The following is a 24204-nucleotide window of genomic DNA, read 5'->3' as shown; positions in this document are numbered from 1 at the left end:
GACCATTATGTTGATGATATATTGTGCGGTTCATTCTTTCAGGTAGCATATTACATGTACTTGTATATTGATTATTATGTCTGCATTATAAGTTAAGAGCTTTTAACCATATTGCTACATTTAAACTATACCTTGACTCGGACTTTGTGTGATTTGTATTTTGTTAATGGTATAGAGAATTTGAATTGATACGGTAAACATGTACATGTGTTCTAAGTTTACTATTTAGGAATGCTGTATGTATGCAGACAGTATGCTATGCTCCACTGAAAGCCTTACACACAGTTTCTAAGGCAGTTAGCATAAACCTTATAAATGTAACAAGAAAAGAAGAAATATTTCCTGAACTATGTGCGCATGGTAACATCACTGGATGGTGGCCAAAGTTCTATAGATTGTGTAAGAATGTTACAGTAGGGGTGCTGAACTGTTAACGTCAGAATCATCATGTTGATCCTGTGACTGTGACATGGTACTCAGTGTATACACCATTTCCATTCACTTCTTCTGAGCAGTGTTTGGCTGTACCAACTTGGTATTTTTAGCCCCTCTGGCACACTGATGTTCAGCCAGTCTGGGTAGGGAGATGCAGCTGCTATACAATCCTAGCCAGCCATATGGGGGAGTGGGCCAGCATGAGGACTGTAGGCCTCCTGATATATTATCAGATTTTACAGATGGAAGGCTCCACAGTCTGCAGCACTTCATTGCACAATAAATGTTACCCCCAGCTGTCTACGGCTGATGGTCTCCATATGTAATCCTGACCTACTGACAGATTATGAGATATGTCCATGGGCTTTCCTCAGGGAGCCTTTATAGGGAATAAACACACCATCCACAGACTTCTTGCATAACTGGCTTGTGTTTAAGTATTAGAAGTTTATAGTGTAGTTACCGCTACTCTTCTGAAGCTGGTTACATTGTAAAAAAAACCAAAAAAAAAAACCAATATACATAAACTGTGTCAGATTGACTGGTAGAACAACATTGTGTATATGGTAGCATTAATTAATGTATATACAGAAATAATGCTACATGCACAGAATTAACTGTTCTATGGGTTTGTCAGTAGTGCGTTGTATATCAGATGACACTAGCGTGCTGGGACTTGGTAGATGGCAGTTTGGTGGACATGAATTTTATCAGTATGGTGTCAGCGAGTCTATGATATGTGTGAATATAGGAGTGTATTGTACAGGTTTGTGTTGTTCAACTAGATACCTTGGGTGTTGATTGTTTTTACTTTTGGAGTTTAAATACTATCTGCTGTTTACCTTTATGTGGAGAATCCTGTGAGAACCTTGGCAATCACCTCTTCTTTTGGCATTTGTTGATACAACTTGCTATAAAGTATTTTAAAGTTGTATATGGTGATTTAAATATTGAAAATAGGTCTGACAGAGAACAACAATAAATAATAATATTTTGCACATGCCATATGCATAAGTGGAGGTTCATACAACTATGCCACTGACACAGCAATATGTGGCGTCAGCTTAGCAGATGTGCTGTATTGTGTGAAATGGAACAAGATGTGATTGCTTGTGAGATAATATGCTCTGCTGTTCTTCACAGTGTATCACTCTGGATGTCCTGCATAAAAAAAATATCATTGTACATCTTTTATGGCTATTAGTATTTTCAACTGATGTTGGACATCAGTTATTGAGTGTTCATGGTTTTGTATCATTAAACTGAAAAAGATTTGAAGAAAGGTAAATAGTGTAAGAATGTGAAGATAGTGTAAGAATATGAGATGTAATATACAGTGCATTGAGAATATTGCACAGTGTAGATTGAATGCCACAAATATTTTTCGAGTGAGAGGGGGAAAAGATAACATGATGAAAAGATAAGATGTGGAGTGAGTTAGCTGGTCACAATGTGTGACACCTTACACGATGTCTGCAGTTATGCCTTGTTGCATGATGTAGGAATATTGTGGGTGACTAAATTTGTACTGTGGCATCATTCGCTGAGGGCGGTTTGGAACGTCATAAAACATTTTTTTTTTTTTTGATGTCATGGCATCTAGGTGTGAATTATGAAAATATAATAACAAAAGTGATATCGAACTGAGTGAAGCATCGCTTTTATCAGTGAAGGAAATCCTGACATCTCACCTGCATATAAATAATAAAGAGATCTTCAGAGCTGCCTCAAGTGTAGTGACAAATACTGTTTACAGTTTAAAATTGTTGTACTGAAGGAGAATTACATAACATGATACTACTTAATTTTTATGATTTCATGGACAGAACATACTGAGCTTTGAAGACCTACAGTTTTTATTGTCAAGAACATATTAAAAGTAGAGGTGTGCATGTTATTGTTGTATATATGAATGTGAAGAGAAGGAAGAAGAATCATGTCATTACATGTACAACATGTTACATGTATAAGAATTTCCATAGGCCACTTTGGTAAAGAACAGTACATTTTATAGTTGTTGTTTTAAATAGAAACAGACTGTAGATATGACAGTTAAGAGAGCATGATAGAAAACTAGACACAGTTTTACAGGCAACTTGCCTGCTTTTGCGGTTTGCTGACATTCCATCGTGATGACTAAGGCAGAGAGCCTTTTGAGAAAACTTAACTTTTATTCCAATTTATTTTGCCTATTTTCAGTACAACCCAGTAGAAGTGTGAGCAGAGGAGACGATGACGTAGACTTTGCAAGACCTGCATCTTCCACACGTGTTGCAACGGCAAAACGGGTGCCCAGCATGAACGCTGGCAGGAGAAGTGCCCCTTTGGGAGGCAGGATAGGGCAGTCCTCTCAGGGTAAGTGTAATGTGTCAGTTCCATATACATATACAGTTAGCATTTATTATTCCAGATCATAGACGTTACTATAAAGGGAGGTAACTCTGCAAGTTTGATTTCTCTCCACAACTGCTCCTCTGATCCACTTCATTACTACCAGGTGAATTGCTGAGGAATCAAGGAAGTGCAGTGTCGGGTGTTAAAATATATATGCAAATTAGGTAATGGAGACATCACAAACGGGCACTGGATTAGTGATTTTAAGGAGGCAATCCATGAAAGCGTTTGTCACAAAACCCTGCACCTTATCCGTGTGGACAAGCTGTCTTTGATTTATCACATATGAAAAAACCTGCACCTTATCCGTGTGGACAAGCTGTCTTTGATTATCACATATGAAAAAACCTGCACCTTATCCTTGTGGACAAGCTGTCTTTGATTTATCACATATGAAAAAACGTGCATCTTATCCTTGTGGACAAGCTGTCTTTGATTTATCACATATGAAAGTTCTTTTATGTAGTTGTAATTCATGTATGTAAGTGTATAAATTTGCACATATGTGTTCGCGCATGTTAAATTCAGGCTTATATTACTTGTAGGTTCTGGGGGTGTTGATGAAGAGTTATTTATTAAATCGTTTGAAGATGTACCAAAAGTACAGGTGAGTTAATGATACTTTGCTGATGTATGACAAGGTGTGTTGTACTTCAGTGAAACCTGTTAAAGATACAGGTAAAGTTATTCAGCTAGAAATATAGAGATGATGAGGACCCTCTTTTTAGCAGCATGTACAATAATTCACCTATGATTTTGTGGTATTTTTCACCAACTAATCACACTGGAGTAGAGACTGTAGGGCAGATGAGTCACTAGTAGGTGAAAAATTATGTGAATTATGGAATACAAACTGTAGTACAGATAAGTCACTAGTAGGTGAAAAATCATGTGAATTATGGAATACAAACTGTAGTACAGATAAGTCACTAGTAGGTGAAAAATCATGTGAATTATGGAATACAAACTGTAGTACAGATAAGTCACTAGTAGGTGAAAAATCATGTGAATTATGGAATACAAACTGTAGTACAGATAAGTCACTAGTAGGTGAAAAATCATGTGAATTATGGAATACAAACTGTAGTACAGATAAGTCACTAGTAGGTGAAAAATTATATGCATTACTGTTCATCACAGTAAATTTCTCTTCATTTTTCACGAACCTAGTAGAGCAAAATGAAAGGCTGGTGAACAAATTCCATAGAATTAGAGGAAATTTCCTGTTATTCATCGTTAAAAATATCATTATTACCACTGAGCCTAGAGATATACCTGAATCTTAATGCAAAGTTCAAAGATTCTCTGCTTCTGTTTTGACATTCTTCTCACTCATAAAGATCTTCATTATTGGCTGACATTGGAATGTTTTCTATTCTCCTCCCAGTTGTTCTCTGCAAGGGACCTGCAGGAGTTAATGAACAAAGTGAAGGATACTCTACAAGATACCAATGTGGATTGGGAAAAAAGAATTGACAATGTAAGTATTTTACAATTTCAGATTCTGCATTTTAATGTATTCCCAAGAAAGTACTCACTAGATAATGGTACATTTGAATTTTAACAACATGTATTTTCAGATAGTAATATTTACTCACCCTTGACATGTACAGAAAACTTGTATTTGGAATGAGAAGCGATCATTATTTCCTAAACCATTAACTAGTGCATGCTTAGGCAACTCCTGATGTCCCATTTGTCCTCCTTCCACCCCTACCTCCAACATGTAGTCTTTGACTTCAACGCAGGATTGTTGTACATCACATGTTGTAGAATATCATGTGACTGTGTGTATTGACCAATGGAAACCAAGAATCAATCTGTGATGTGTAGAATAATGGATAGTTATTGGTTTGTTTCTAGTTGAAGATTGTGAGGTCGCTCGTGCTCCAAGGAGCAGCTGACTATGACGACTTCTATTACCTACTGAGAACCATGGAACCTGCATTTATGATGGCTGTCAAAGATTTACGATCTCAAGTAGTCCGAGAAGCCTGTATCTCCATATCGTGAGTACAATTCAGTCAAGGATTAAGTGTGCAACACATAATTGGTATTCAGCGGGTTAATAACATCGGTTGGGTTAATAGAGGTGACATGATGGTTCTTACAGATTTCGTATGAAATTTTTGCTTTGTTCCTTTTGTTGTATTCATCTTTTGGCATAGCCTTATGCCAAAATGGCTTTATGGAAGGTGAGATCAAACATATTTAAGCCTTTAACATCAACATGTAAATGACTTGTGTAACATCTATTTAAAAAAGATGGTTGTCTAAAGATTTGAGTAAAGAAGAAATTTTAATCCTCTTTTTAATTTCCAGTTACCTTGCTCAGCAGTTGGGCAACAAGTTTGACCATTTTGCAGAGACGATATTGCCAAGTCTGATAAACCTGATTCCTAACTCTGCCAAAGTGATGGCCTCTTCTGGTATAGTGGCGTTTAGGTTTATTATCCAAGTAAGTCTCTGCACAAATCTGACTTAACCAGCTGCTCAGTTAAATAGTAAAGTATTTGAGAAATATTTATGTTGGTTACTTACCTACTTAAGACCTTTTTTTTTTTTAACAAAATTGGGTGTTCAGCATGTCTTGTGCCCCAAAAAATCTGTCTGTGTCATATGGCTGTGCACAGCACTATTGTGTAGCTAATCAAATAACTAAAATGCTACACCAATTTATCAGAAGTCTCATAGTAACCGTTTAATGTCATGCATTTAAGATTGTCTAATCTTTGGCCCTCTCGTTTTGCTGTTATTTTAATGTGCTCATAAGTGCCTCTTACATCTTTATTTCAGTATACACATAGTTCTCGGTTGATACCTATTATCACAGGAAATCTCAATACCAAATCCAATGTGATCCGAAGGTAAGACAAAAGAAATAAAACTTACTATAAGGCTGTAAATCCGAATTTTCAGAATCCCTTCTATGCTTTGAATTGTAAAGACCTGGGTGTGCTATTAAGAGGGGGCTTTCTGTTTTAGGAGATAAAGTACGGGAAGACAACTGCTTTCAAAATATATTTGACTAATATTCTCAGCTTATACATGCCAGCAGAATATATTCATTAACTCACCTGTGTATAGTACAGGCGTATCTTGTGTTGTGCCCTGAGCGTCGGCGTCGATGTCCAATAATAGAGAAAGCAATGTTAAACAAAATGTTATCGGTGATATCTTAAAAAGTACTGCAGATATTGAGCTCCGGATTTGCACATATGTAGAGCAAGCTAGCATGAGAGGGATATTCCATTGTTGATTGGGTGTGTACATATTAATTACCATAAATTGCTGAAGGTATTGAGGACTAAAGTGTATTTGTGGCATCAGTCTTCTGTTTGTGCTACACCAGAAGCCAGTAATGAGTTACTCCTCTTGCATCTAATGATTGGATGTACTTGCTACAAAGATGATGGATAGCATGATGATTATATAATGTTGTTTTTACCCACAGATACTGTTTTGAATTCATAAATCACATTCTACACACTTGGCCTACTCACTTCCTGGAAAAACACATTGCTCTCCTCCAAGACGCTATTAAAAGAGGAATCAGTGATGCTGATTCAGATGCCAGGGCATTTGCTCGGAAGTAAGTATTTCATTTTAAAACATGTATTTTCAGATTTTCAAACCCATATTTTTGGGGGATATATGTTCATGGAATTTACTTGCTTTTTGTTTTATTTCCAGGTATAATGTGATTCATTTGTATACTATAACGTTTTTGAAATTTCCTGTAAAACAGATGTTAATTATGAAATCCTTACTAATGGTCTTATTTATCTATTTTTCAGAGCATTTTGGGGTTTTGCTGACCATTTCCGGGATCAGGCGGATGCCCTGTTGAATAACCTGGATCCAGCAAAGAAGAAGATGCTGGAGGGAGAACTGAGCAACTCCTCAAGTAATAACTCTCTCAACAGCACAGACAGCTCCAAGCTACCCAAATCCAAGTCTGGAAGCCGCTCCCGTTCAGCCAGTATTGATAGAGCCAATGATGTCCTTGAGTGAGTATTTGGCTAATAGTATACAATAGGTTATCTGATAGGTATTTCATTTAGTAACAGTGTAACTACTAAACATAAGGTGGTTTTCATTTAATGCTTTTAATGTAAAAATGTACTTTCAGAAGCACACAAAGGCTTTAAAAGTGATACTTTTACAGGCCCTGTAAGGTGGATGAATCAGGCCATGAAAAGGACGATTTCCTAAAAATCAAGGAGATGTTTCCTGAAATAGTTTCAAAATAACATTTTTAAATTTTATTTTTTAATTGGGTTTTGGTAATTCAGTGAAGTGTAAACATATCCACTTGTTCATGTGTAGTTTAATTCTGGGTTTGTGTTACAGCCGTGGTGCTCCAAGAAGGACTGCCATTCCAAAGACCTCCAGTTCCAAGCTGGCAGACTCAGGTATGTGTCTGGCCGAGGGTCCTCACCCCAGGCCAATTCAGAGGCAGTCATGCTGACATCTTGAGATGATGTCAGGGATTTCGCTGTAAACTAGAAAGTGTGAATAATATAACGATCAAAACAGGCATACCTCTCTATGTAAATTTCGTACTGTAATAGCTTTTGTAAAAGTGTTTTGTTTGGTATATCACATCTATCTGTTTATTTGCTGTAGTGGTTCAGTGTAGTGCTCAAGTTCTGTTTTTAAATTATAAGTATACATTTGTACATTTTTATATATATCTATGTTTTATTACCTGGGTGTTGTGTTACTTTGTATACGTCACAGTATCTGTTGTGTGTTGCAAGTGACAAGAGCTCCCAGTATTAGCATTGGTAGCACCTCTGTATTATTCCCTTTAATTTCCATGAAATTTGTGTAAATATTTCTTTTTAATTCAGTTCAAGTTTAAAGTTGCAATATTAGTCCATTCTCCCTTTGTGTTGGCGCCATCATGGCTTAATCCACCCCTGCACATTGGCTTTCTTTCCAAGTCCATTTAACCACCCTTGTAACAGTGCACCCTGTTATGTTACTTAAGTTTGGGTTTCTAGTATGGTAAGGGCATGGTGCCAGCACTCAAGTTACTCCATTGTCATTCGCGTTTCACTCAGTGTATTTACTTCACTCTGCAGTAATGCAGCTAAAACTTTGCATGTGAAGCTGTCTAAAATTGATGAGTTTTAACAGACTTTTGAAGTGAAGCATAAGTGGCCTTTTTTTGAGAAATAAAATTGTTTAAAGCTTTAGTTAGTGTGTAAAATATCACTTCTATGACAGCATGCAAATATTTAGGCTGTGTGAAATGCGTTTGTAGAATTCATAGAAGAGAACATTTCTTCCACACCTGTGAAGAAAGCTGTAAATTTCAGTCCACACAGTTTCCTACAACACTCCTTTTTCAAAATACTTGTAAGTATTTATATCTGAGTGAAGTGCTGATGCATCAGGCTCTTGTCGTACAGTTTGCCCAGTTTACTGGATGTTGTTCCCTTGTTATGTTCGTCTTCTATCCTCCCATCCCCCAGATATGGATGTGGAAGGTGACCTATACTTCGCATCAGAAGGTAAGCTTCCAAGGACAATCTGGTTGACTAAAGGTTGAGACCAAAGATACGGGCTGTATAGCAAACCCACATACCCTCGTACTTACAATACCATAGTATTATAACAACATAAACCCATTAACCCAGACATTCTGGATTGACAAAGGGCTGTATTAAAACATGGCACGTCTTATTCTCATATTCTTATTATTTTCATGTTTTTTACCCGTTAATTTTAGTTATTCTGCTTTCGTTTTTCACCTTGACTAACTTTTGACGTCTTGTCTCTACTAACCTATGTTTCAATTTATCTCAACCTTCTGTTTAGCTTTTTGTTTTGATCAGCCTTTTGGCCATTTTAATTTTTCTTTCCACAGCCTGGATAATGATTTGACCTATTTACCTATCTAATGCTCCTCTTCCATCTCCTCAGTTTCTAAAGGCTCCTCCCTAGGCAGATCCAACAGTGCCGTTGACCTTGCCCCTGGCTCTGCTAAAAAATCACGCACCTTCTCCTCATCCCCGGCAGCCTATATGGTGGCCGGCTCCACCCACTCACTACGTAAGGACTTGGCGCGCACACACAGTTAGATACTATACCTGTATAGACATTAGTGTTGAGTGGCACATTTGTGCACCTAAGGCCCCTAAGGTAGACTGAGACCATGACAATCAAGAAGTATCTGTAACTGGGTTTATATTTGTATAATCACAAGTATATGGGTTTTTGGGCTGTTGTCTTCCCATCATAAAGTCAAATCACATCCTTCCTCTAGTTTCTAATGTAATTTAGCATATATAATATATATCATATGGTAGTACATGTATATTCAAAACTACCCAACAAACCCAGCCTTTTTTTTTTTTTTGTCATATGAAAGCTTTTGTGTGTCTACTTACAACTCTATGATATACATGTACCTATATTTATGTTTTATACATTTGAATATTTTTGTTGAAATATTATTATTCTGGATATATGCACATACCTGTATGTGGCTTAAGGTTATTATTATGATTTTGTTTCATCTTTATTATTATTATTATTATAATTTTTTACATTATGCTCTTCAGTTTTAATTTGCTGAATCATATAATTGTAGCGGTAGATATAAAGTAACTGCATTGGTTTGATTGCATTGGGCTTCCAGTGGTGTGTATGTCTGAGCGGTTGTCAGTGAATTTACCTCATTAGTAGTTGCTCAAAGAAACTAAAAAGCCCTATAAATAGTGTTAAAAGGCATACAGCTTTGTATGGTGAAATGTAAGAAGTAATCAGTATTGTAGTGTCATTTCTAATGCTACAGTATTTAAACCGGGTTGAAATACTTTCAGTATCTCACATGTACTCGTAGGTATATAATTGTAGATTTGTAACCATAGCAGAAAGGTGGTCAGTGGGGTCAGTGTGTGTGTTTGTAGTCAAGGAGAGGTAACTACAGCTAGAGATTGTCCTTTCAGCGAGACCGAAGAGCTCCAAAACAGCTTCAACTATTTCCAGTTTGGTCTCTCCAGACAGATCGAGACCTCGCACAAAAATTGGCATTTCACAGTCGCAACGTAAGTGTTCTCCTTTCTGCATGCTCAATAGAGAGAGTTCCCAGTTCAGGGGAGGCAACCCTGCCCATTCAGCATGTTCGCCTGGTTACATGTGGTGAAGGTGACCTGGAGTTGGGGAAGGAAGTTTGTCACACCAGGATCATTCTGCTTGTAGCACTGTATTTAAACATCTAAACATAGTATCTGTAGTTCCACTGTAGTTTATATCAGGTCTTGTAGGGCCAGATATCTAGGTTCGGCTACTTCATTTTTTCTTCCGGGCTGTCTTTTTCCCTGTATGTTTCATGTACTGTCTTTAGGTGAATTTTATTTGCTCTGCATATTTTGTGTATGTCAACTCTTTGTACTGTACATGTAGTAGCTATGTTTTGCCTCTGTGACTGTCCATGCTGAGGTTGTGGTCAGTGGACCAGGGTACAATGACCACCATGTCCCCACCCTGGGACCACCTATGCACACATTTACCTGTATATAACCCTAGTGATGTCACACTATTGACGACAACATTAACACTAGCACAGTATTGCCTGGGGAATGGGGACTGAAGTGTATAGCACTGATGCTGGTGTGGTGTTTGGGTAATGGGAGAAACTAGCCACATTTAATGAATACCCATATGTACCTGTGTAAAGCATTACACTGTAGTACTGTACCTCTGTAGTCATAGGATAAATGTATCTCATGACATATAAAGCATGTCCTGATTGTTGGTTTGTTCTGATTATTTTTATTCCGACTTGGATGGTTGAGTCCCAGATAAGCTCCGTTGATTCTGAATACAATGCGATCTGTAAATAATATAAAGAGTCAGATCCAGAATTAACCACTTTATCAGGGACTTCATCATGTTAAGCAATTTTACTTTTCAGTTTATTGTTATTCATTACGATCTTGTGCTACAGGTAAATGCATACATGTACTTGGAAATATTGTGTTTATATGCAGTAAAAAAACATACATGTAAATTTATCGTATGCATTTCCTCTGATTTATGAGTTCAGTGCCATTTTAGTTGCGTAAATTCATAACACCCTTTTACAAACAAACTAAGGCAGTAGGGAAAAGCTGTTTCATCCATGACTTAAAATCAGATGTGTTCCTACTTACATTTGCACACAAATGGCAGCACATGCACTACAAGTTCTGTACGGTTTATATGGTTAAACCCAATCTGAGTGAACCTCAAACTGTGAAAGTGATGTGATACGGTGTCCAAGGTATCTACATCTCGTGCTGCCTAACCTAATCACATTGTCAGTGTTATGACCTGATGTTTCTCTTTTGTCAAGATAATATGATATGTGGATAACAAGTTATAGATACTGTGCCTGAAATTGAAATTGGGTTCAACAAAGGCTTTTGATTCTAGAAGAGAGATTTGGCCAAAAACACTGACAGCTGATGATAAGGTTTGAAAATATCTTAACAGGTGCGCTCAGATTGGGTGTCTGTGTGTGACAGGTGATGGCTTAGATAGATCTGCATCACGTTGACTGTGTATCTGTTTACAGCCAGCTCCAGGTCGGGTTCCCCGTCTTCTCGCCTCAGTTACATCACCCACACAACAGGCCGTGTCGACTCTGTCACCCCTCGCAGTGCCAGGAAGTCCGGGATCCCCCGCAGTCAGGGCACAAGTCGGGAGACCAGCCCCTCACGGCTCACGGGGACACTAGGTGTGCTTTCTAACTTGTTTGATGCGTCACCCATGTATTATCCTAATTCTTCAACCTTTCCATTATAAAAAGGCAACTTCAGCTGTTTGTAAAGTAAAAGACAAGCATTTTAAGAGTTAGAACTTCATAAATTTACCTGTCCTTAGAGAGAAGAAATGCCTTCAACTTATGCTTAAATACGAAAAAAAAAGGTTGAAGAATTACAGTAATCATTAATTATGGGTTAATGGTGTAATCATTGTTAATGCACCGTATACACACACACACTATGGTAACCCATTCGATATTACTTAACCCTACATTTATATACATATATATAATATCATATCAATACACGCATATCTGTGTATAGCCCTTCACCAGTGGATTACTAATGGAGATTGTCGTTAACTTTGGGTACCTCAGGGAGAGAGAAGCGAACGCCCCGGGGTACCCGTAGCAGGTTGGGGCTGCCCAGGAGTCAGGGGGCTAGTCGAGAAGCTAGCCCCTCCAGATTAACAGGCACATGGGGTATGTTCATTACTCTCACCTACTCACATTTCTCTGTAGAGCACGCCATACTAACACATTCTCAGGCTCTTCTACAACTCTGTATGATAGTGCATGAGAACAGTTGAATGTCAACACAGTATATAACACAAGTACATTGAGCTAAAAGTCCTTGTATTATGATTCCTGTGTCATGTACTGTTTTATCCTATGTATGTCTTGACCACTGTTCATACATGTACTTACCTGTATATATAATATTGCTAGACATATTGCTAGCTAGACCTATAGTATACTCATACTAATCATGTAGGACATTTGCCCTTAGTGTAAACAGGTGTAGATACATGCCTGAAAGGATAATGGTCATTCTGTTAGATTTTATACAGTTTATTTGCCCTCTTCACATCCACATGTACATGTAACTCTGTTACTTTGTGTCGTGTAGGATGGTCAAGGAAGTGTGATGATAAAAAATACCTGATCACATTTTAGCTTTAGAAATTACATTTTAGCTGTGACAGGTCTATAAAGTTATCTTCCTGTCTTTCAAATTTTTGATATTCTATTATTTTTTATTCTTTTGTCTTTATGTGATTTATTCACTTATAGAGTGCTATCATTTGTGTGATGTCAAAGCTGTTTTGAATTAGCATTTATAGAAATAAAAATATAACAGATAGACTGTGTGGCCAGACATTAGGACTTTGTGGACAGGCCGGTTTATTATGAATATATACATAGAAACTTGAGAGTTTCTTGTGAAGTTTGTTTAATTTCTTATCAGAAAATCTTAAGAGTAGGCACCAAAAGAATCATTTTATGAGCGTGTGAAGGGGCATTTTTTACATCCAAAGTTTAGGTCAAATATCAGAATTATGCACTGTGTGAACAGTTGATGATATTGAAGGATAAGAGTACATGAGTAGTTTGATGGAGTATAAATGGAGTGTTATTTTTTGCCATAAAAATGTAGTTTGCAAGGATTATGTACTACGGTGTGTGTAAACATCTGAACAATTCTCTACTGGCCAGGCATTTTTATAGCATATCAAATAACATATGTAGGCGAGGATTTTAAGTCTTAGAGGTTTTAGTCTTACACATACTTACATACCAACCTCCCTGCTACCTTTTAGACTTCGCTCTTAATCTCGCTGTAGACAGAGACATGTAATATAGTGTTTTGCTATTTGCATTTTACCATCAAATGGCATCTTAAACTGTGCCCTGTTAGTTCACTGTAAGTCATGTATGATTATGTATCTTGTCATACCTATTTGTATCTGACTTTTGTCTTCCTTTTGTATTTAGGTGATGCCATCAATTTTGTAACTGCTGATTTATCAGAACAATGCTTGAAACAAAAGCATGTTATAAGACTACTTGTGGATTATTTGTGTTAAATCCTATTGGAATGATATTTACAGGAGGTTTTGTGAAAGTTTGGTAATAATTGTTGAAATTTGTTCTGTCTTTTTAGGGTGTGTAATGCCATGACATATATGAGCTAGCATGACACATATCTGTATGCCTTCATTTTTACTTGCTATGTATACAGTATTAAAATGTTCTGTCAGTAACATGTATAAAGACGTAATCGTAAAACAGAACAAAAAGTTTATATTCTGGCCTGACCAGGTATTCCGTACAGGTAAGGTACCACAGTGTAGAAAGAATTGTGTGAAATTGGTTTGTAAAGCATATCACCTGTAGCTACCTACTCTTTTAGAAAAATAAGCGTATATTTTTTTCAAAACTAAAAATTAGGAAGCAAAGCTATTAAGATCTCATAGTGCTGACGCCAATAAATTGAAAGAGATCAGATGTGGTAAGACATGCAATGTGTCATAGTGTCATCTGAATACGCTGAAGTGTATTCCTGTGTAACAGTCAGTATTGTATTTGCAGGGAGAGAGCGTCGTCTGAGTGGTGGGAACACTAAACTACAGCCTGGAAGAGTCCCACCCCATAAAGGTCTGACTACGTCGAAATGAATTACATTATTGTGTTTAATATGGCAGTAAAAGATGAATGAAGATTGACTGTCAAGTAATAAATATTTATTTGGCACATTTTCCACTTTCGTACGGCTATTGTGGAACATCATTGTTTTCAGCAGAAAACGCTTGGGATTATCCGCTCATTCTCCACACTAAATTACTGCTGTAACTTAAAGCATTTGGTGATGATGTTTACTCACTCTAAAGATCTGATGTGTTGTGTTTGTTGACAGCGGCTGTTGTGGCACACAGAGTACTTATACCTGGTCAGGACGTGGAGAGGGCCGTGGCTGATGCTTTAGTGAGTAGAACTGAACTATCCGGGGAGCGTAACAAGCATGGAAATGGCAGTAGAACTAGGACAATGACCCGCACCATATACAATATTGTCAGGGATCAACTGTTTGGTTCAGGACAAAACTGCCAAATAAATAGAGTTGTAACTGTTTTGCCATTATGTTCTATAATACCAACTCAAAAATTATTTCCACACTTGGCATAAGTACTGGGGATGCTTTTCCTGAATTTGTCTCGTTGCTGGGAGGTACATTGATATACACACATAGAAAGCTACATAAATATCATTTAATGTTGGCCCAGTTTGCTGTCCCAAAACATGAAAATTCATATTCAAGTGCAGAAAGTCTGATTTCATAGTCTCAGTTGTAGCAGTTCTACCTAACATCTTAAAACATTACATCCATGTCTGTATCAGATTGGTCCCTCTTCACGAAATCGTCGTTTTGAAAGCTACGACTCTGATGATGCGGCCAGTGATGTGTCCAGTCTGTGCTCGGAGAGATCTTTCAGCTCGTACAGTAGAACGTCTGAGGTGAGTCAGAAACTTTGTGGTCATTTGTAACAAAGTACTCATGTTTCTTGTCTTACATGGGAAGATCTGTTGGCAACCTGCAGATAGTCATGGGTTTCTCCAGGCTATATCCGGTTTTCTCCAACCATAATGCTGGTCATCGTCATATAAATAAAATATTTTTGAGTACGACGTAAAACACCAATCAAGTAAATAAATACATAAATTTTTTCTTATCACCTGTGCTGATCAAATCAGAGGGTCTTAAAAAAAGTCTTTTGAAGTAGGCAATTTTTGTCAAAGTTTTACCATTCTAGATGATTCTTATATCTTGAAAAGATGATTTGTTGATAGTCATAACTTTTAAAAAAGCAGAGCCATGAAGATAAGCAGGACAAATTAAAGCAGTCTGTCTTCGCTCGTAGCCAATTTTGTGTTCATCAGCATCAAGACACAGCACTACGGGTGAGCCCATATCATTTTGTGAAGTAGCCCCAGATTGTACCAGAAGTCAGGCAGTTCAGAGCTGTCAGTGGAGAGGCAGACGAAATAGGCACTGATAGTTTAAAGTGAAGCTCAAGTGTAAATTATGAAGGATAGTAAACTTGATGTACAAAAGAAGTATGTATTGATATTGTTGGGCAACAAAATTTTGTTAGTTTTGATGACTGTAAATTTTTTGTGTTGCCTTACGTGCATTATATCATGGATTTTCCTCACCATGTGGTTGTTAATCTGTCAAATCACGGATTCATAGTTAAGGTGATTCTGAGTGATTGTTAGAGTACTTGTATGTTTATCCCAGGCTAAAGCCGCATTATCTCACAGTGAAATATAGAGCTAAAATGTGATATATTGAGAGATTAAATAGGATATATTGACTGTAATTAGTCAAGAAAAGGAAAAGTATCATCGTAACAAGCTCAAAATCTGTGAAAGGCATTGATCTAACCCAAGCTCTCCTGTTCTGCCCATGCCAATACAAGACGTCCTCTGACCAAGATAAGTACCACTACGTACCATCTCCAGCCAAGGTACTGACACTCTTCAGTCTTCAAATTTTTGTCCTCTTTTTATCATTTCATGCCTCCTTGGTCTGTTATTTGCTACCAGCTCCTGCCAGTCACTCTGAATATTTTTTTTTTGTGACACATTATTTTAACTCAGAGCACATTTAAGTTCACCTTGAACTTGCTTTGGGTCAATTTTTTAGACTTTATATGCCCTTTACCTAATAAATGGATTGTACCGTGGCATGTACGTGAATTTCCACAGCGGTTGTTGTGATGCACATTGGTTGTCTACGTTTTGGGCTTTTTGTACTCCATACACTTCAGAACTCGGACCTCCAGTATCATTTTATCAACATTATTTTTTACTGTAAAATCCGTGTTTGTAAAGACTGAAATGCATTTCGACTACATCATGATTGTAAATCAATTTCTTTGTGTCATCTTGTCAACAGCCTATTTATTTCATGATCATTCTTTCTTGACTGCAAGTTTCCCATTGACATGGCTTAGAGTATCTAGTTTTGTCATTCATGAACGTGCATTGTTTCTCATTTCCATAGCACAAATCCTGATTTGTTACACTTTTAGTATATGTTGTTATCCATTTCCCCCAGCTAGATAGGATTCCAATTGTCGCCTGCTTATTGCTTTTTACCCAAAGCAATTTTTAATTTAACCCTGTAAAATCAAATTTTAAAATTTGGTATATCGGGTATATTGAGCTATGGTTCTGGGGATTCAGATTACATCCTAGGATCCCCAAACCCAACAGTTTTATCACATTGTAAGGTTGGCTAAAATAAGTAAATACTGACTTTGTGGAATTGGTTGTACATTGTAATGCCTGTATCTCAGGAATATTTTATTGTATAACCTCATCAGACCATTACCAGCTAGGGTAATGAGGTAACAGCATCTCTGATATTAACGAAGTGACCGTGTAAATGTTAATATTGAAAGCTGTGTAAAGTGTCATTGTATTCTCACTTCTGCAGTAGCAAGTGAACTTGTCCTAATGGTTGTTTTGTCCACATTATGCTAGCGAGAACAAAGCGTGTAGCTTTGGCTGTATTATTCACAGGACATGTGTGAAATCCTGGCAAACCTGACGAGTGGTTCCTACGCTGACAGGAAAGAGGGGTTACTGGCCCTTAGACACTCCCTCAGTACAGGAACAAGATTTCTCACGTAAGATGTCTGAAATACACTTTCTCACCAATCATACCATATAGTAATTATTACAAATTTAATAGTGTACTGTACACTTAAAGTTCAGTATTTTACTTTTCACCCATTTTGCTAGTTCATCTGCCTTAGAAGGCCACTTAATTAATTTCTTATCAGAAAAAATGAAGAGTTCGTATGAAAATTATGACTCATTATCATTATGACACCTTTATGTCCTTCTGAGTGTACATTTTTACATAGCAACCACCAGATGAAGTACAGTATTTTTTTTAATATCACACTTGAATGTTATTTACGTATTGAGATGAATTGATCTGTAATTTGGAACTTTATTGGCAGCACTGGTTAATTATTGGGTTTCACAGTAGTCAGTGGCACCCCAATGTTTGTAGAGTGGTCACTTCATAATTAACTTGTGAAATTTTTTGTAGGGCAGCAATCTATGACATAAATGTACCCTTAACTGACATTCTCTTTGCCACAGAATGTAGATCATAGTAAAGTCACATGTTGCATCCAGTGCAAGTCAGATGGAAAGATTTATCTTATTCTTGAATTCCTTACTTGCTGAATGTTAAGACATGGGTGATGATGCTTAAGATTGCTGTAAAATTTCTCCATTCCAGTCGTGCAGAAACAAAGAAAGTAACTGAAGTTTTTACTCGAATGTTCCATGACCCCCATAGTAAGGTAATCTACCTGTTATATTCCTTCTTTTATCAGCCCAAGAGAATAGGACTGACAACAAACTAAAATTTTGTGTCTTTAAGACTTAAATGACACAGCTTCCTGTGTGAAATACCTGGTTAAAGATCTTTGTTGGAATTGTACTTTTAGTGTAGACAGTGGTGTTCCTGAAGTTAAATTATGACGCAGATTCTGGATTATTTTTTTATTTGTTGTTTAACGCCATGCCCCAGAATTTTGGCCATTTTCTGATCATCAGGGACCAGTTGTTTGAGGAGTTAAGCCCGGTATTAATTTCAGTCTGGACTAAAGATTTTATTGGTTTGTCTAAAGGCACTGTTGCTTGTGTTGGACAGGTTTTAGGTTTATTCCTGGAGACACTAGCGGTGTTTGTCAGTGTTCAACGTCTGGAGTTACAGGACTGGTTGTATGTTCTGCTCACTCGTCTCCTCAACAAATGTGGTACTGACATCTTACCATCTGTACTGGCCAAAGCTAACAAGGCCCTAGATGCTGTCAGGTAAGTCAGCTCACATGGACATGTGAAACAGCCAGGTAGGACTTAGCTGCTTAGTTTTGTTTATGTTTATTTGCTGGAATAAAATTCTTTTAGACTGCTTTGTGGCATTTGTGTTATATCTTTCAGGGATATGGATACAGAGACTTTTCATAGCAGCTTTGGGATTAAATTCATCAGGATAAATCATTCACGTTTTTTTATTAGTAATGGATTGTAAGCAGTGTGCACAAATACCTCAATCCCATCATAACATTAAAGTGACCATTGTGTTTAAATGTTAATTCTCATGAAGACCTGAAGACCCAGTGTTGTTCTCCGTGTAGATTTAGTCCTGTAGATTCTGAGGTGTTACTGATTATCACTTTGGTTTAGCTAATAGTTGCCATTGATTTTATGTCCTTTCAGGGACTCCTTCCCAACTGATGTACAGTTCAACATACTAACTCGGTTTATCATTGACCAGACCCAAACTCCAAATCTCAAAGTAAGTGCAAGCAAATATTTGTAATGACTGTAATGGTATGTCTAGCTTCTGTATGGTAAATTTTCACACTGATAATATATACACTAGAGTTTGAACACGAAAGTGTACTATTGGCTTACAATGTGGCTTTGGTTTATCTTAAAGCATTCGTCTGAAGGTAGCTTCTTGTATTTGTTACTTCTTGTATTTGTTACTTCTTGTAAGTTTATATGTACATGAAACTTGGTTCAAGAAACAAGTGTTTTTCGACCCAATGACCAAAGGTAAATCTGTTTTACGGCACTTTATGTCAGCCTTTGTTGTCTTTAATGAACATTGCTTTATGATAGCAGATACATGGACAAATACACTCTGATCCAGTGCTATGTAACAATGTATCAGTAGATTTACATAATGTTATTGATAAAAGATCTTGGTCTGCTTGACACCAAGACATCTGCTTTAGTTGCATTTGTTATCTGTGCCAAATGCTGAAAAGACTGCTTTGTGGTTTGCTTAATTATGTTGTGTATGGCAGAAAGCACATGCACCCCACCCAACTTTCCCCCAACAGTTCCTATGTGCAGGTGTATATTGATTTGTGCGGGTTTTAGTAGTATCTCGTTCTTCTTTTTGCAGGAAATTTGTATTAATTATTTGTGCTGTATTTGTTAACTTTCTGTGTGGATGCTACAAGCTCAAGACAAATCCTCTCATCATCACGTTACCACATTACCTCCTGCCTTTTTGCATGTCAAGTTATTCACCTGGGGATACACTTTCATTGATTAATTAAAAATACAAATGAATGGGTGATTTTGACTTAATGCCACATTGACAGTATTTCAGATATGTTGTGGTGAGTAAAAATAGGAAGTATCATATCTTTTCTATGTTGAACAGACAGAATAATAATATGTAGCAGTATAGTTTTGACAAACACAGCACATATTTTGTTTTTGACATTCGACTGTATGTTTGTATTGTATCTCATGAATCATTCTTGGATTCTGTTGTGATTTCTGTATGTGCACATATGTCAGGGTGTTGTGAGGTAACTACCATTTTCCCATCTGGGCATGTATTCTGCCTGTATATCATGTGTATCAGACATTGTCCATGTGTCCCCTCTTTGTTTTAGGCCACAGACCACATGTTCAAACAGGTACATGCACAGAAATGTAGATCCTATTTATGAATAATTTATCCCCCTTTAACTGTATTACTCATGGCTACTAACTGACGTAAATGTTTTCTTTCTTTTTTTCCCCATCTTTATGCAATCTACTTGTCGATGGCTTTTTGTAGCTAAAGGTAATTCATATCATCTTTCTCCACTGCACTGCTTACACCAGGTGTCAGTTGTGGTGTCTTAGGCACTGTTTGCAATGGTGTCAGCTGTGGTGTCTTAGTCACTATTGACAGTGGTGTCAGTTATGGTGTCTTAGACACTTTTTGCAGTGGTGTCAGTTATGGTGTCACAAACACTGTTGATGGTGATATCATTGGCGCTATAAACCAATCTGAAAGCCTAGGGCATGCGTTAACATCCTCAGCTATTTAATCCCAATTAAAAGGAGACAGAGAAGAATTCAAAAGCATTCTGATTCAATGACGTAGTAAACACTACTGAAGCGACCGTGAGCATGAGTTAATACTGTTTCAAAATGCACTCAAAAGAGGAATACGTTTTGCGACTTCAGTGTTTGGTCACGTTGCTGGTCAAGTTTTGTAAAGAAAATTGGTTGCTAAATATTAATTCTTTAGTATGCCGTTTTTGTATTTTGGCATGGTACTCCCTATTGAGTACATTAATATTGGTTATAGTATGCTGGGATACTTACTCTTAGTGTTGTGTAGTATGTGGTAGTACACTGTAGTGTTGTAGTTGATATAACAGTGCTAACATCTCTTTGCACATGGATATAAAGTTACAGAAGTTTAGGCTGTGGTTATCAATGCCAAGCACCTGTTCACGTAGTCAGCATTTGGAGGACATGGACATGTAAAAGACTGCTATTAGACAGATGTGACTTGATGCTTAACCCATTGATTCTTGTACTATAAAATGCAGCTGCATGAGATGTTTGGGATTTGATAATGAAGTTCAGTTGGCAGAGCTAGCCTCCCCAGTAGGAGCAGAAGGATGTCACATTGTCTACATATAGATTTGATGCAGCGAATAGGCCGTGTTTGCTGGATTCAATGTGGAAGACGGCATTGATTATGAGAGTAAACCAGAAGTATCTTTTTAGTCTAACAGACCTACTTGAACCCATGCTCAGCATACAGGAGAGCTTAAGACAAAACTCGATTAAACTTCAATTGCCTTCAGGCCTTTGGGTATGTGAAATAACAACTCGACTCAACTGGGATTACATTCCAGTTGTTGTGTATGTGCCGGTCAGTCTTCAGGTCATTTGGCCATGAGCAGCTGGGATCTACCACATATGACCAGTTGAGTCGATGCAGAGCGTTAAGCAATGTTAGACACTAGCATGACTGTGAGTACACAGACACATGTATATGTAGCGTTTACTCTGAGATATTGCTTACTGGTCATGGCATTTTGAATGACTTTACTCTGACTGGCATAAACATCTGCCCCAAGTCAGTTGTAACTCTGCCATTTTAGCAGAAGGTTGTTGATATTGTGGCGATCTAAATGCTGGAAGGGTGAATTAGTTACCTGGGAAACAGTTAATGCTTTGGTGGTGTCATTATTACAATGTCCTGGACATATATAAAACCAATACTGTATGCTACTGTGCTACTCTCTAGTGGTGATGGTTATACTGGGAATGGGCATCTGTCTTAATGTCTGGGCACTTTCGGGTGCATGGACAAAATCAGGTGTGTGATAACCCCTTAGAGGGGGGGGGGGGGGGGTGGAGAAAGAAAAGATAGTTTTCACTGTATGTTTTTCTTATGTTTGTTTCATTTTGTGTTGTGAAAAGATAACTGCTCTGCAATAGTTTGGGATTCATTTGCAGTGTTGCAGTTGCGCATAACCATTTTCAGCAGTCGTCACAATACTGTGTTGTTGTTGTTTATGCAGTTCATTGCTGTCGTTTGTGTGGTTGGTTAATAACACATCGTTGCCTGTGATGCATACCTCCGCATGATGTCATTGAGATCTGTAACCGTTCTCATCAGTGCTTGGTTTCTCTTACAGGCAAAGATAGCGATGCTGAACTACCTTCATGGCTTGGTGCAGTGCATGTCAGCCAGGGACTTTACCAACACCAGTGACACACGGCTGGCCGTCTCACGCATTATAACCTGGACAGCTGAACCCAAGAGTGTAGAAGTCAGAAAGGTGAAAAGGCCACTGGTTTTCCTCTAATGCCTAATTAAACCATTGTTAACTACTCCTTTCTACATGTACCCTAATTTTTCAACCTTTTCACATGTAAAAGAGGAATTTAAATTGCCATTTATTCACATTTTTAATTTGATTTTGATGACAAAAATACATTGGTTGGGTTGTCCACCTTTGGGACTTGAAAACATGCAAAAAGGATGAAGAATTACGGTAATTATGAAAAGTGTTTTCTGATGATGATAAATCAAGTTGGTAGGTCATGTACACAGTTCCTTGTGGCTGTTGTCACTAGTTATAAGGGAAGGTTTTCAGTTTTACAGAGTGTAATCATTACCATCTAAACCTACTGATCTTTTCATACCTTTTGCCCCTTTTGATGATGTCAGGGTGCTGTTATGATTCATGAATGAACTTGTTTGTACATTTGTTACTTGTCTTTGTGTGCTGATTAGAGAAGAGTACAAACCTCAAAATACCTGACCAGTCCATTCTCTTATCTGCTTCAGGCTGCTCAGGCAGTGTTAATAGGGATGTTCAATCTCAACACTCCTGAATTTTCCATGATGTTGTCATTACTGCCAAAAACATTCCAGGTAAGGGCCTTAAAATCTCCATGTACGTTGAAAAATGTTTTGACTGTACATATGTAGGTGTATTTTGTTCATGACAATTTTTACATGCATTTGCATCATCAGTGAATTTGTTTTACATGAATGGTTATTAAATACCAGGAGCATTCGAAGAGAGGTAGAGATTCAAACATAAGTAAAATGCTTATGAAATGTTTATCCTGGATGCGAGTTTTTATAATTCTGAATAGCCATAGTTATACCCATTCCAAACTAAACACCAGTTATTTCAAGTCAATATTTTGTGTTTTTGTGTCTGGTAGGATTCAGCAACGAAAATTCTCCACAACCATTTACGAAGTGCTAGTCACGAGTCAGAAGTGCTGTCCCCGCACAATGTGACCAGCTCCTCAGGCAGGGTCAGACCTCCCTCAAGGTAAGTCCAAACATCCCTGCTGCAAACTCTGAGATGAATTCATTCTATTTGGTGTCCTTTAAGAATTATAGGGAGCAAGGTAAGTATTGGAATGGCTTGCTGAGTAACTATGTGGGAGGGGTAAATTAAATGTGTCATGATACCTAGTTTGTCATTCTGCCTTACAACATTGTTGGGAGGAGGCCGTAGTCTGGTTAAGATGTGCTTTCCTTTTAATCCCTGGAACATATAAGGTGCCAGTTCAAAGCCAGGCTTGGGCAGGGAAATGTAGTTACCCTGCTCTTACTGCTTGTGGTACTTGGGTAACAGAAAATGGTTAACGTCGCTCGTGTGGTGATTTGCACAGTTCAAGACGATTTGTGTTTCAACAATATGGTGTGCATATCTGTTTGTCACATGTAGGAAAGTTGTTGATTGTTAATGATAATACCTCAGGTAACGCGGTTTCCTCAAATCATAAAACTGATGGTGACTGTATAAGTGGAAAATTCTTGAGTACTGATTTGCCATGAAACAGTGAATCATAGCCATGTTGAGTTTTATAGTTGAATAAAGCGAAATATACTTCTGTGAAACACATCTAGGTCCAGCATTGGACGGCGTGATGAAATGGAGACTGAGAATATGAATCCTGAGGACATCTATGACTCCATCAGGAAGACTACGGCAGATATCCAGAATCTGAGCTTTGGCAGTAAGCTGGAGCGCTACGACGACACCAAGAAGAAACGAGAGTTCACATCTCAGGATAGTGGTATACAAGATTTACGCAATGATAGCCCGGACACGAATGATGCCAGAAAACCTCATTACAACCCCAGCCAGTATCAGGATGAGGTGAGTAAGACAAAGTGTTACGCACTTCGTAGAGGTAAAGGACACACGAAAACTGTCTGCATTGGATTGTACAATTTGAACTACAGTTGTGTGTAACGTAAATTTTGTTTGTTTGTTGTCTTGTTTGCATCTTTTCTTAGGGTGTTTATTCAGCATGCAAAGTGTTTGTTAAAAATACAGAAAGCACAAGTTTTTGCGGTAAGACAAAAGTATTTTAGCTTGAAGATATGCTAATGAAGATATGTTTGTTATTTACTCTGTTGTACTAATTTGATTTTATGCGCTTGCTGAGAAAACACT

The 24204-nt window shown here is 37.6% G+C and overlaps 1 protein-coding gene across 6 annotated transcripts in view; it reads left to right on the top strand.

The window, feature by feature from the left end:
• Nucleotides 1–24204, top strand: part of LOC135461325 (CLIP-associating protein 1-like) — a 65455-nt gene that overhangs the window by 32447 nt on the left and 8804 nt on the right. For 2 of the 6 annotated variants that reach the window (XM_064738358.1, XM_064738356.1), the window contains exons 10-36: nt 2635–2790; nt 3375–3436; nt 4217–4309; nt 4693–4838; nt 5152–5287; nt 5626–5696; nt 6284–6421; nt 6627–6839; nt 7183–7244; nt 8313–8351; nt 8764–8892; nt 9792–9890; nt 11402–11563; nt 11969–12073; nt 13964–14029; nt 14289–14356; nt 14771–14887; nt 15853–15900; nt 16961–17067; nt 17694–17757; nt 18111–18274; nt 18680–18758; nt 19879–19902; nt 21913–22056; nt 22569–22655; nt 22955–23067; nt 23652–23904. In XM_064738358.1, the coding sequence (XP_064594428.1) occupies nt 2635–2790; nt 3375–3436; nt 4217–4309; nt 4693–4838; nt 5152–5287; nt 5626–5696; nt 6284–6421; nt 6627–6839; nt 7183–7244; nt 8313–8351; nt 8764–8892; nt 9792–9890; nt 11402–11563; nt 11969–12073; nt 13964–14029; nt 14289–14356; nt 14771–14887; nt 15853–15900; nt 16961–17067; nt 17694–17757; nt 18111–18274; nt 18680–18758; nt 19879–19902; nt 21913–22056; nt 22569–22655; nt 22955–23067; nt 23652–23904 (2945 nt within the window). The remainder of the gene's footprint in view (nt 1–2634; nt 2791–3374; nt 3437–4216; nt 4310–4692; nt 4839–5151; nt 5288–5625; nt 5697–6283; nt 6422–6626; nt 6840–7182; nt 7245–8312; nt 8352–8763; nt 8893–9791; nt 9891–11401; nt 11564–11968; nt 12074–13963; nt 14030–14288; nt 14357–14770; nt 14888–15852; nt 15901–16960; nt 17068–17693; nt 17758–18110; nt 18275–18679; nt 18759–19878; nt 19903–21912; nt 22057–22568; nt 22656–22954; nt 23068–23651; nt 23905–24204) is intronic. The other 4 variants (XM_064738359.1, XM_064738360.1, XM_064738357.1 and 1 more) reach the window with 4 other exon arrangements.

This window comes from Liolophura sinensis, chromosome 1 (assembly GCF_032854445.1).
Source record: "Liolophura sinensis isolate JHLJ2023 chromosome 1, CUHK_Ljap_v2, whole genome shotgun sequence".
NCBI classification, from domain to species: domain Eukaryota; kingdom Metazoa; phylum Mollusca; class Polyplacophora; order Chitonida; family Chitonidae; genus Liolophura; species Liolophura sinensis.
The sequence above is the reverse complement of the archived record's forward strand: the minus strand, read 5'-3'. Positions and strand labels throughout refer to the sequence as shown.